Source organism: Sycon ciliatum, chromosome 4, assembly GCF_964019385.1.
Source record: "Sycon ciliatum chromosome 4, ocSycCili1.1, whole genome shotgun sequence".
In the NCBI taxonomy this organism is placed as follows: domain Eukaryota; kingdom Metazoa; phylum Porifera; class Calcarea; order Leucosolenida; family Sycettidae; genus Sycon; species Sycon ciliatum.
The window spans coordinates 10,859,546-10,873,348 of NC_088646.1; the positions used below are offsets into that span (position 1 = coordinate 10,859,546).

At 46.3% G+C, this 13,803-nt stretch overlaps 1 protein-coding gene across 2 annotated transcripts; it reads right to left on the reverse strand.

Annotated features, from left to right (window-relative positions):
* Positions 1 to 2,222: 2,222 nt before the first annotated feature.
* LOC135814440 (cholinesterase 2-like) lies at positions 2,223 to 13,159 on the reverse strand. Of its 2 annotated transcripts, XM_065327562.1 has the most exons (6): positions 12,302 to 13,159; positions 10,082 to 10,235; positions 9,574 to 9,626; positions 8,127 to 9,161; positions 5,945 to 6,096; positions 2,223 to 3,443 (listed from the first exon to the last, which is right to left on the reverse strand). In XM_065327562.1, exons 1-6 carry the CDS (start codon positions 12,536 to 12,538, stop codon positions 3,155 to 3,157), a joined length of 1,920 nt encoding a protein of 639 aa, XP_065183634.1. In that variant the 5' UTR covers positions 12,539 to 13,159; the 3' UTR covers positions 2,223 to 3,154. The 2 variants fall into 2 exon arrangements, with proteins under 2 accessions (XP_065183634.1, XP_065183635.1); XM_065327563.1 differs by lacking the exons at positions 2,223 to 3,443; positions 5,945 to 6,096 and adding an exon at positions 6,452 to 7,485.
* Between the last annotated feature and the right edge of the window lie 644 nt (positions 13,160 to 13,803).

A 13,803-nucleotide genomic window follows, 5' to 3' on the forward strand; every position in this document is an offset into this window, starting at 1 on the left:
CGTGTTCACACAGCTCTCGGTATCTCAGTGTGAACTGGTGACGTGCCGTGGCCAACCGTCGGACTGGTGTCCATTTCGCCTATGCTGGCGGGCTAGGCTGCTAGGAAACGTTGGCGAAAGCCTTACCGACCGTGTCAGATAACAGAACGCACGGAGGCAAAATCCTGCACGATAGCCATAGCGCCTGTCTATGGATCCGTCAGGCGGCGTCGATAGGCCAAACCTGCTTAATAATTAATGGCCCGAAGGAATGTTCGTCCATGTCATCAGCTCTAGATATTGGCCTGATATAGTGACCATGTCACACGACACCTTCCCAAGGCTGAACACGAAGGGATAACTAAAGCAGCGGCCGCAAGTAAGCAGAGATTGGGCAGGGAGCACCATGACAAAGACATGACATTGTGATACTGGAGATAATCTTCGAAGGGCAGAGCTCCTCCTCAGCAGCGTGCTATCAGCATTCACCGCTCGAAGCTCTTCCTCGGCAGCGAGCCTCAGCACGCACCGACAGAGCTTCACTGATATAAAAAGGATTCGAAGAACACATTTAGCAAGATCAAATCCCAAGTGCGCCTATCAAAGGAATTCTTACTCGTGGTCGTGTGCAGAGAAGCAAGAAAGATGAAGTTCGTGGTATTGGTGGCCTTCGTTGGCCTCTTCGCGGGGATGGTGCTGGTTGATGGCAAATCCTTGAAAGTCCGAAGTGACAGTGACTCTTCTCTCGACAGTGTTTCGGCTGCCAGCGTTGACTCTGCCTCAGAAGACGACTCCAGCAGCAATTCTGACTCAGACGACGATTCTTCCACTGACAGTGCTGCCAATCTGGCAAGTAGGTTGGCAGCTGTCGGCAATTTCAACCCATCATTTGTCCAGCCAGGCAATTTGGAGCCAGTTCCTATGCCTTTGGACAAGGACGCAGGTAAGAGGTAAGGGAAGCCTCTCTTTTCACCACCAGGAAGATAGCAAGCATCCATCCTAATGCCTGGCCTGTCTCTTACAGCAGCGTGTTGTGACTAATTCCATTTCCATGATGGCCACTCTAAACTCTGTCAGGTGACACGTCACCCTCTCCCTCTCCGAAAGGCTTCTTTGTAGATCTCCAATTCTTCAAATTCTACTTCAAACTAGAACTCTCTCGCCTGAAACTGCAGAGAACAATTTCTTGCTACCGTTCCTCGCCATCCTATCATAGTAACCCGCGAACGAAACATACAGACACTTACAGGTGTACTTCATATAATCTATATTCACCACTCTATATTTTATAACTTTCTGTGCTTTGAAGTAGTTTTAAACTGAGAATGAGCCTGAACTATTGGCATTGTCTTTCTATACTTATCACGGAACATATAATTGAAGTAGATTTATATTATGGGATGATCTGGTATCGCTATTACTGTTGGATATGTTGATAGCGTTAGCCTCATGTATCGGTAGGTCATCAATTTCTGTGCATCAAATGAACTAACCTTAACCACAACAATGCTTCTGTGGACGTGTGGATACACTGCTTTGTGCGCTACTGCTCAGTGAAATCCGATCAGACGAGTGTTTGTCACACCGGGCAGCGCTGTGTAGCCCTAGGCCTGTGAACACTGGGATGGTGAACTGGTGCAGGGATAGGGCGCAAGCTTGATTCATGCAATCGCGGATTTCATTGAGCAGCCCTGCAGTTCGGGTTGCCAGCATTGGCCAATACAAGTCTGCTGAGGCCTTTCAGTTTTCGCATGCATGGCTATCACCTTTGTGACCAATGGCAGGTAGAAGATCTACTACGTGAACCACCTAGAGTCTACTGTCATTGTATAACCTGCCACAATCGTATGACAGTAAATACATAACTATACGGTATTTTAACTGGTTGTGGACTCTTGGTGATCGTCACTATCCTAGGTGTACGTATAGCAATAAGCACACCACTCTTGCAGTGTGACTCTGTGAGAAATCAGGTGATTGGAATAGAGTAGCATACAATGAGTCAGTGACCAAAGTGTACAATGAAATTTAATTAATTAATATGAACAGCAGAGCAAGCCTTGGTTTATGCAACAGGTACTTTTATCTCGGGTACTGAGCCAGCAAATACCATTAAAATACATGTAGAAGCAATCACATGGAAAAACGAGTTATGAAGCAACTATCCACGACTGTACTACTGTGTAGCAAGATAAGTATGTACTAAGTAGTCAGAAAGTGCGATACCAGGGTACAAAACTGGAGGGGGAGGGGAGGAGAGAGGGAGAGCAGTATGCAGAGGTCTGTTACATGATCCAAAGCAAGGATATTGAGTTGGTGTGCTAGTAAAGGCACTTCGTGTCCCAGAAGTTTCCACAATCACTTTCTTGTAGTGTGGTACTGTTCCTAACATGAAAGAAAAAGTCCCTCTATGAAGTTATGACAGATAGTGGCAAGAGTGTACATAACCACTGGTCATGTATGTATTGTACTCTTGATAGTAGGCATGATCTACATGCATGGTGCTATAGTCCCCGGGTCCAACGTTTTCTAGACTGAGTACAGCTTCCTTGGAACTACTTCAAGTGCACATCATCATACCAATTGCATTTAAGGCAACGTGGTACAAGGTGACTACTCGCATTTAGAAATACATGTATATAAAAATGATAGTTAATGAGCACCTACCTCTGTGATAAACTTTGCAGGAGAAAACCTGGTGTTTGAAGGAGCTTTCAATTTCAATGTCTCAACGAAATTATCCTGGCTATGTTGGTGAAACTAGATTAAATAAATAAAATAAATTCACGGTTCGCATGAGACTCGGCTGGAAGCCGAGTTTACCGCATCCGCCGTGGGAACGCCACCACCCTCTAGGATCAAAGGCGCAGATGCAGCGCTTAAACGGTGGGAGGTGAGTAGATCAGAACCGCCACCAAGTGGTCAAAGGCCGAAATCCCATTAGCTGCATTCATGTTACCCTCGTGCCAGGCCACGAGTTCCCAATTCACTGTGGGTCCCAGCACGGCTGGAAAATTCCTTCCGCTTCCAAACAGGACTTGAACCTGGTACCCTCTGTTTCTCAATCATGGTCTTAGACCATCCCCCTATGCCTGCCTGATAGATTACTTGTAATAAAAATAGATAAAGGGGTGAGCAACAGAATAAAATGGCTAAAATGCCTACTAGTGTATATTTAGCTGTATCCCATGGGCCTTGGACCAAACGGAGGTGTGCGACGGAAGTATTTCCTTTTCTTTTTGTGAAGATGGGTAGAATGAGTGGCCGGGGTTGTTGTTGACTCGGTGCGACAACGCCTGACAATTTTGGGTATCAGCCTCGCCAGCATCTGACATTTCTCATTGTGCAAGAAGGTGCCCTGGCTTGGGTTGATGCTGATGTCAACGTAGGGACGTGTCGTGGAGTTGAACACTGGCCAGGTTGTGAAGTTGGCGCCGGTTTCAATCAATCCATTGCCTGGGTCACTTTGAAAATAGCGATGGAAAGAATTATCAGAGCAGTAAAAATACACACAACACTTTTACAATATACACACATACACGCAACAAAAATGGAGTATGTGCTTCAATATGCAGGTAGCTGATTACCAAGGATTGATCCAGGACAGTTGGGTGCTCACTTTCCCTGACATTTCCCCAGGATTCTAGCTCTTAGTTTAAGGTAGCCACACAAACTCTCACACTACAGATGCCAACCAAATTTCTGGTGTAGTTTGACCAGAGCCTGTGACGGTTACGAAGGCTAAAATGGCACCAGCCCAGCCTACAACAGATAATGCTTTTAAAGGGGAAGTATACCCTAAAATCAAATTTTCACCAGTTGTAGTCTTCGGGGTGCTGAGTCGAATGGTCTTGGTCTGAGGAAGCTGAGACGCCCCCTTCCTCCTTTATTCCCAATCGACCTCGCGCATTTCCACCGAAACTGGGTGACTGCGCCCTACTAGATGGGGATTTGTATGCAAAATGTCACTAAAAGCACCATTTCGTTCTTATAAAAGCACGGATGACCATGATTGGTCCATATGTTGTAGTCTTTTGGGCGCTGAGTCGACTGGTTTTGGTCCGAAAAGGCTGCGATGCAGCGTTCGGCCCTTATTCCCAATGGAACACAGTTGAGTAAGGGACCATCGCAAAAGTTCGCAGAAGCCCCTGAAACGAAGAGCATACGTTTGGGGGGGGGGGGGGGGGGAGGGAGTCGGTGCGAAAATCGCAAACCGGGCTTCAATTCAAAAAAGTATTGACGACATAATTATAGGAGCTGTAGGATTAGCATGCCATCACAGCCGGCGTAGATCGCTTGAATGTGAAAGCAATATACACCAATCAACGTTTATTGTAATGCTCAAAGAATACAACTGCATAGCTCTAGCTGTTCTCGTTCTTAGATCACCCACTGCAAGGTGATATCATCGTTGCATTTATAAAGTGCTGTACATTGTTACACACTGATACAACAATGCTTGTGTAGTATACAGTCAAATCTGCTGTTAGCGACCTCTGCTGTAGGCGACCATCTACCGTTAGCGACCGATTTTCCGTGCGCCGACGGTTTCACATACAAACTGATCCGTCCAGAGCGACCATCTGCTGTGCGCGACCAGCGACCGCGATTTCATGCACGGTGGCTGCATTCAAATCTGCTGTAAGCGACCGCGACCCAGGTTCAGTAAGGTGCGAAACTGTACTTGCCAGTGCGCTGTCAACTGCAAAGTGTGAAAATGCGCTGTCTTGCAAGTGCGATCGACTGGCGCCTGGCCTGTACTGAGGCTGTGCTGTAGCTCTCAAGTCCAGGCAGTGTCGATCTACTGCCGTGTTGCATACGCGTACTATACGGGTATGGTCGTCGTTGAATATCCAATAAAATGATATTAAAAATCACATTATTCTCGTCGATTTGAGTACATGGAAGCATATACCTGGTATGCCGGATTTACCATACATCTGCCGTAAGAGACCATCTGCCGTAAGCGACCGCTTTTTCTTGCACCAAGGGGCGGTCGCTTACGACAGATTTGACTGTATTATAATAATATTATTATGTGTGAGCATCCAAGTGAAAAAATGAAGCCCATATTGTGACTGTCGTTTCGTTTGAGGGGGGAGGGAGGGGGGTCAGGCCCGAAACTCACGGTCTTCGTTTCGGGGGCTTCTGCGAACTTTTGCGATGGTCCCTAAGCGGTCACGTGCTCATGCGTACACCAGTCACCTGGTCACCGTGCCCGCAGGCTACAACTTACAGCCTGTTTGAGCGCGTTCCTGTCACTCGAGTTGAACCTTTGAACCTTTTAGTTGAACCTTGGTATGAAAGTTGTCGCCTGCAGGCACGGTGACCAGGCGACTGGCGTACGCACGAGCTCGTGACCGCTTACTCAACCGTGTTCGATTGGGAATAAGGGCCGAACGCTGCATCGCAACCTTTTCGGACCAAAGCCAGTCGACTCAGCCTCCAAAAGACCACAACATATGGACCAATCGCAGTCATCCGTGCTTTTCTAAGAACAAAATGGCGCTTTTAATGACTTTTTGCATCCAAATCCCCATCTAGTAGGGCGCAGTCACCCAGTTTCGGTGGAAGTGCGTGAGTTCGATTGGGAATAAAGGAGGAAGGGAGCGTCTCGCCTTCCTCGGACCAAGACCATTCGACTCAGCACCCCGAAGACTACAACTGGTGAAAATTTGATTTTATGGTATGCTTCCCCTTTAACATTAGTTCAAAGTAACAGCTGGTTAAACCAGATGATGCATGCAGGTAGGAGTTCCAGGAAATGCATCACATTATTACCTTTAGTGCGTTTGGGTGGCAGTCGTGAGTCAGTCAAGTGTCAAGTCAAGTTGGCAAAATAGCACGAGCTCTAGTGTGGGGACCAATTAACTTTCCTATACTTCAACTGAGTGAAAGTATCGCCAAAGTCGCTAGCACTATTTCGAAATGCACATCATCGAGTGAATCATTGAAATGCACTTACCCAGTATATGCAAAAGCAGACCAAATACTGATCACGGCTAGGCTGACATTGCGATCTGCTTCTGTTACATGGTAATAGTCTTCACCTGCTGATTCTGCGAGTGGCCTTGGCATAACATCCTTCATCAACACTTCACCGAACACGTAAGGAATCTATCAAAACGAAAGAGAGACAACGAGGTGGTTAAAGGGAGACGGGGAGGACTCTGTCACTCTAGATAATGTCTCCATCTTGCTTGACACCTGGCGGAACTCCATGCATGTAGAGTGTGTCATCCTTCTACCCGCTCATGCACACATAACCTTTTTCTCACGCGTGTGTATACTTCACACATAGGAATGTGGACAAAGTTATCTACTCAATTAACAGTCCGTGACTATTGAAATACATACAACTGATTGAAACGTGTTTCTCAATTTGAGCATGGGGCCAACTATCATCGGCTAATGAGAGCGTGCAGCCATTTGCTACACATTCTCTTGGAAACTTCCTTAGTGAAAGGATTCAACATTTGAGCCGCAATCAGCGAAAACGACCCTTAGAGGTTTCGTAATTTTTTCAAGAAAAATGTCGATTTGTGACGTTCAACGATTTTTTGATCGCGCTGCGAACAGCGCGACGAGTTCTTCTTGATCTCCTTGCTTGAATTTATTTGAAGTTAGTTGAAGTGGTGTCGAGTGGCGACTCGAGTGTTCCTTGATCTTGTTGCGATGGCTGCGGACGCCAGAGCTGTTCGCAGAGCACACGCGGCAGTCATTGTGTACAGCTAGCTCGAGCCTGGTGGGGAGTGGATGCTGAAGTAGCCGCTGAAGTTCAGAGTGAGGATGAGACGTTCTTTGGTTCCGACATCGATGTCGACAGCGAGGCGGAATCGCAGCCGTCATCTCCTGCTGCGTTGCGGCTCAAGGTGGTCGATGACTCGTCAGAGTCGGAAGATGAGGAGTCATCACCTGAGATAAATTCTGAGTCTGGGGCTAGTGACGGCAGCGACGTCGTGTCGTCAGCTGCGCAGGAAGAAATGGAAGACATTGCGGAACGACTCCACGCAGGATGCAGCTGCAAATAAGTCGATCATGTCTCCGCACTCTTCCGCTATTCTTTGTCATTCTAGCTGCTTACTGCGCTATTTCAAAGGTATTCAAGCTGCCTACCCACCTAAAAATGCTGAATATTTATTGTACACATACATCGTATACATACATTGCACCAATTTGGAGTACATCTTGTATATTGGTGTATACACCCGTTTTGAATCGGAATATTGAACTTTTTCTTGGCTGAGGTCCTTCAGTAGATGTGTTTCAACAAATTTCTAACCAAAAAGGAATTTTGAAAAATTTGACCCTAAGGGCTGTTTTCGCTGGTTGAGGCCCATTTACTCCGCTGGCTGAAATTATTCATAAGTTAGTTGACTTTTTCTCCTTTCAACTGCTCAAACTTATGAATATTGACAAGTCCTATTATAGAAGCATAAACAGGTAAATGGTGTATACTCGAAACTTCCATGAAGTAGTAGCCTCCTCCTGTCGACAGTGCACTTCCTACCACATGGATCCACATGTACCAGAAATACAAAAAAAAAAAAAAAACGGCCGAAAAAGTGAGGCGGCCACCGGCCGGTGCGGTTCCGACGCCCTTGCACATGGATCCACATGTACAGTCGACCTACCCTTATAACGATAACCCCTATAACGATACTTTTATGCCAAACCAAATCACTCCATTGACTTTTGTATACAACGCCTTACCCTTATAACAATATTGCTATAACGATATTACCCCTATAACAATATAAAATGGGCTGACCAGTCAACATTTTCCATTTTATAACAATATCCAGCAGGGGATATGTAGAGTCGTCCACTGTCAAGGTAGTAGGGCAAGCTTCACTAAGTCTTGATAAGTCGCTGGGACATGACGACATGCAATGGGGGCACCAGTGGGCACCTTGCTGTGTACGTAATGTGCATGTATATACGCTTTTGACGCTATGAAGAGTGTAAAAAAGAACTAAATTCATGCATTATGACGTATGTGTATGAAATGAACCAGTTACCCCATATAACAATATTACCCTTATAACAATATTTCTTGGTCAGACGAAAATATCGTTATAAGGGTAGGTCGACTGTACCAGAAATACCAAGCAGCTCATAAGCTCATAACATCCAATAGTTCTCACCTCGGCCGTATGCGGCACACCAACCCACTCCGGGAATGCATCGTCTTTGTGAGAGAACTGATACATATACAGCTTAGCACCAAGTGCTGCAACCCGGGCCTTGGACCATTGGTCAGCCTGTTGTTGCAGAGGACAGACAAAGTTGAAGTCATTTCCAGCAGTCATCACAGACTGCAGACGAGCCTCGCCGGAATTGGGATCTTCCCAGTTGGTGTATTCAAAGTTGACAACGTCATGGATTGCCTCGGTCAAATCAGCTGGGGGAAATCCCCAGTAGCCTAAGTTTGTAAACCTGGTCAAGGAGATGTCGTATTCACTGCTGTTGATGGCTGGAACACTCATGTGTGAAACAAACAGACCCCACTCATTCTGGTTGACACCGGATAGAACCTCCAGAGGCATGAAGTTCCCCGAGGACAGTGCTGCATCGGGCGCCATTGGAATGATATTCCCGTCAATCACCGGCGTGTAGGGAAACTGACGGCCAGTTTTGCGCCAATAGTCGTAGACAACATTCTGAGCGGCGAGAATCTGCTCCGCTGTTTTGCTCCTCATACATTTCAGATCAATGTGGAGTAACGGTGTCAGACATTGCAAGCCCTGCGCAAGCGCCTGTGTGGACAGTGTCAGGTCAGCTTGGCGCTGCACGCACCATCCTGAGAGAATGGAGCCACTCTCCATTATAGCCCGGTGAAAGAGCGACTGGCTTTTCGGACTGATCATGTGCAGACCGACAGAGCTGCCACCGGCCGACTCACCAAATACGGTGACCCGGTCAATGTCCCCGCTGAATGCCTCGATGTTCTGATTGACCCAGTGCAGTGCCAGCTGCTGATCCATGAATCCCATGTTACCACCGACCTCATCTTGAATGGTGGACGAGGTGAAGCCCAGAGCGCCGATGCGATAGTTCAGGGTGACAACCACTACTTTGCCAAGAGCTGCCAAAGGTGATCCGTCATGGAGAACACTGCTACCATCGCGGTAAGATCCACCGTAGATCCATACCATTACTGGGAAGGTTTCCGTCAAAGACTGCATGAAGACGTATGGCATACAAACAGAGAAATTCCAAAAAAAGAATACGGGAAACCTAGACGATGCACTAAGTGGAATCATTTTGGAATGAGGCATAGTTTCAAAATCGGCAGCCTGTCCCAAGTTATGTTGCTGGTCTCATCGGTCTCGATACACCATGGTGCATGCATGCCTGTATATGAGTAAAGGATGGTATCGTGGCAACTGTGCACGTGTGCCGCGATACTTTGGCCATGAGACTGGACATTAGTGGTAGGCAGGACTTGATCCGAGCACACAGTAGTCGAGGGTGCTCAAACTGACAAATCAGAGGTCATGTATTACCAAATTTCCGAGGCAAGAAAATCAGTACTACCCGAGTTCAGACCATCTGTCAGCATTTGCTGAGCATGCAGACACAAATGCTTACGTCGGAAACTGGTGCATACACGTTCAGAGTCAGACAGTCCTCACTTATTTCACCTATCGAGGAGAAAAAGCAAGCAGGACACCGATGCAGGACATAATTACTATAATAGAGCCTAGAGGGCCATTCTTTATGCACTCTAAAAACACATGCAGCAAGGACATGGGTGATTTGTAGCCCTCAACATTAGCAAGTTAAGCAGTCGACTTGGGGTGGGGGAGGCAGACATGTAGACTCTACACTATGACCATAACCATGCAGTGGAGCTGTGAAAGTGAGGCGATACATTTAGTGATTTCACAAAACAATAACACAGATGATAAGGATTCAAACAAGTTTTTGTACAACGCTTATCAGGAATCGTCATTGTACAAAAGGATACTGAAACAAAATTGAACTATGATATACTGACAGATGATACACTCCAGTTTTTCATTGCACCAACAGCAGAAATCATAACCATGACGTTCAAATGGCTTCTCAGTGTTTATTGCTAGAGGTTGCTTCTTACCAGGGATTCTCTGAGCTTGAACATTTTGTATGCAGCTCGGTCCGTACTGTGTGGTCTCACGAACTGTACTCCACTTCTGAGGTGGCTGAGGCGGTGCAAAGCGCAACTCTCCCAGCGGAGGAGCCGCAAAGGGAATTCCCCTGAATCTCTTGAGCTGTTGCAAAACAGAACGCATCAAGTGTTAGTTTCAGGGGAGTACCGTGACAGTTCCTCAGCATATTCTATTAGCAGCATTACAGTCACTGAGTGCATGCCCGATGTATCCTGGTTGAACTCTTGGGAACTGGTTCTTGGTGTGAATTGCTGAAAGTGTTTTTCTACGGTTAATATGGCCGAATAGCACCTCCCTCTGGCATAGGTCCTCATCTTCCTATTTCTCTCTGATTGTTACTGCGTTCGAACTTGACTTGTAATTACCGGTACAAATACTTCCTATTGACTGTTTTCTCATTTTCTCAAGTGCAGCTTTATCGGGCCACACTTTTTATTCTATCGCCATCATAATATTGGGCATTAATGCCCGTTTGGTTTGCGATGTAAAATAAAACTTCAAACAAAAACAAAATTCTGACTTGATGGAAGGTATCCATGACTAGTCAGACATGCTACTGTGGCATAGCCAGTACAGCCACAGTAACTTAGGGATTCACTCAAGTACTAGTACCGGTACATGTAGAATGACAAGCACAGGTTAATTATGTATGGGCGCATGCTGGTAGACCTGCAGTCCACCCAAACATGCATAACTGAGCAGAGTATGCAGCCGTGCATGCATACCCGCGGCAATGCTTGTTGTTCAGGTCACCATGGTCACCATCACAGGCCCAGCTGAACCAGTGCGGTTGGTCAGGCCATGACCGGACCAACGTTTTAGCCACCAAAGTGTGTTCACTGCTGAGGGTGGTCATGTGTATTCCCTCGATATCATACACAGAGTACGAAAGGCCGGTAGGGTAGGGTATGGCCGGACCAATCAAAAACTGCTACCGCTGGTCCTGCATCATGAATCACTGCACATCTCACACTACAGACAGTACAGTGACTGGGACCATGACGGTGTTCACCAACATCACTAAGACAGTGGGAGGATACCTACAGGGAATGTGTGCACTGTTTGCTGACTGACTGACTGACTGTGTCATTCCCATGCTTGGTTCATTTTTCATTCAGGCTTTTATTTGAGGGATTCTCCAAAAGTAAATGGATACTTATCCGGGGAGTTTCCTGGAAGGGTGGATGAGACGAAAGGGAAGTGAAAAGGGAAAAGGGAAAATACTTAGCAGAAACACTGCTCAAGGAAAACTAAAGGTAAAACACACCAGGGAGAAACAGAATACATGTCATCATCACCTCCATCATTCTCACTTCTCTCTATTGATTGCACTAGGCTATCGGCACATAATAGTAGCCATGAAATCCCATGTGGGAATGCACCTTCCAACACATACACCTACATACATGACATTGTACATTGACTAGAAGGGCACTAGGACCTATAAAATAGAAAACTGTCATCATGAGCTCTGTCTTGCAACTAGGTGTTCAACATTCTACTTTATGTACAATGTACGGTTTTTTTGGGTTTTTTCGGGGTTGTACACAATTTTTTTTAAACATGTGCAACAACATGTTATTTAGAAAGACAGGACAAGTGAATAATTAGTCAGTCCATTGTTCATGATGATCTCCGACGGTTACGTCGGCAAGCGAGCCTCCGCCACTGCCAAAGCAGCGTGGGCTCCGCAGGAGGGTACAAATTTCAAACTAAAATTTAAACGCCTACAATCGCGAATGCACATGACAATGTACGTTCCACAGTCCTGAGAAATCCAACCTCATGAACCATAATAGCGGGGGGGGGGGGGGGGGGGCTACGCAGCCCTAGCAACACATACCGTGCCGCACCCTTGAACGTGACACCACATTATCCATGAGGTCGGATTTCTCTGGTCAGAGGCAGAGCTGTAGTTTGTGACTTTTGCAGTTTTGGTGTACATCTACCAAGCCCGTTTTGAGGGTTCATTCATCATGATCGTGAATTTTTTTTGCTCTTGCCTCTCTTGCAGCTTGGCATCTTGTCATATCTAGAGACTAGTGGAGTAGTTGACATTCATCACAATAAAATTATATCAGCAACATTGAATCTCTGCGTACGTGTTCAATCAATGAAAGGTGATGGAAAGTAGTTCAGGGATATGTACACTGTACTAGTAGACCTACCAGTGTTGGAGGAATGTCGGGCGCTGAGATGCGAATAATCTCTCCCAGAACTGGTCCGTTGACTGTATTGACAACGGTCGTTGAGATAATGTCCTCAGATTGTGACTCCGCTAAACCACTCCACTGGGAAAGCAGGAGCAACGCCACAGCCAACATCAGCTGCCGAGGCCGGCAGCCAAGAGACTGAGCCATGGTTTTGTCGTTGATTAGAGCCTCGAGACCCTCTGGATTCCCCATGTCATAATCCACTATATCGGTTGCTGTCCACCGCAAACTAAAAAAAAAGCAACTTACTTGACAGAAGCCTAGTGAAGGCTGAGTGTTGCCGTCTGTTCGACTGTCGAGATCGAGAATACCTTTTCTTCTCGATCTCTCTTGCCTTTGCAGCGTTTTGCTCAGACTACCATTGACGGGTTTACGTTACGTTCGCGACTCTCTCGTGTCATCGATGTGCAACGAAAGATTGCATTGTAACAGGTTGTATGGTGTGTCCGCACGAGATTTGCGGATCACTGGAAAACCGCTATGAGTCATAATAGTATGAGTCTGAGACTGAGACTGAGAGACACAAAGTAAGTATACCGGTAGTTATTTATCCACAACAAAGAACATGATTGTGTTGCACTGCAGGATAGACAAGACAAGATTAGAGTGAAGAACGGGGAAACATACAAATGACCCCATGCCAGACTCACGCTGAGGCCTCCTTACCTCCGAAAATGTACCGATATCGATGTGACTACAACGTAAGAACCCACGCTGCTTTTTTTCTCAGCCGCGGAGCTAATCTGAGTTGCAAGAATGTGCAGCGCAGACATACATTACTAGTAGTAGACAGATTGTAGATAGTCGTATAACTGGGTTTATAGTAAAGACTCATTCTAGTTTGGAACGTTATGTTTCCAACCGAGGAGCTGACTGCAGCATGGATCATGGCCATGGATGACAAAACAAAACAAAAATTGTGACAAAAATAGGAAGCGCATGTGTCGTCGTCGTCGTCACTAGCTCACTGTCACTTCACGCAGTTTCTTGGTTCCTCCTTTGTGGAGCTCACGCTTCCTGTCGCTGCTCCTACTTCTCTGTACTGCACGTAGGTCTACTGCCCGACTCCTACTCCTAGGCCTAGCTAGCCTAGGGCTAGGTTCGTACAATCATGTACCTACTCAATATCGCACAAGTGGAGAACCCCTCGATAGGCTGCCTGCCTCTGGATCATCCCTCTAATAAAGATAATAATAATAATAATAATAATAATAATAATAATAATAATAATAATAATAATAATAATAATAATAATAATAATACGAAGTAGTGGTTGCGACTTCGGCGATGATTTGCTCCCCACACCGGAGCTCGCGCTATTCCGCCGACTTTACTTGACACTTGACTGACTCACGACTCACGACACGTCCAGGAGCGACACTGACTCACGCTACTATCTGGTGTTCACGAGGTGTTTGTCGCACTGGAAGCGGAGCGTCTCTGTTAGTTTGTATCCC

Bases quoted from the DNA above. Each gene is read 5' to 3' on its own strand.
- LOC135814440 (XM_065327562.1), bottom strand. From the start codon at position 12,538: ATGGGGAATCCAGAGGGTCTCGAGGCTCTAATCAACGACAAAACCATG. The intron at 9,162-9,573 runs GTAAGCATTTGT...GTCTTCATGCAG, and splicing joins TGTATGCACCAGTTTCCGAC to TCTTTGACGGAAACCTTCCC. The intron at 6,097-8,126 runs GTGAGAACTATT...TCGTTTTGATAG, and splicing joins GTGTGCCGCATACGGCCGAG to ATTCCTTACGTGTTCGGTGA.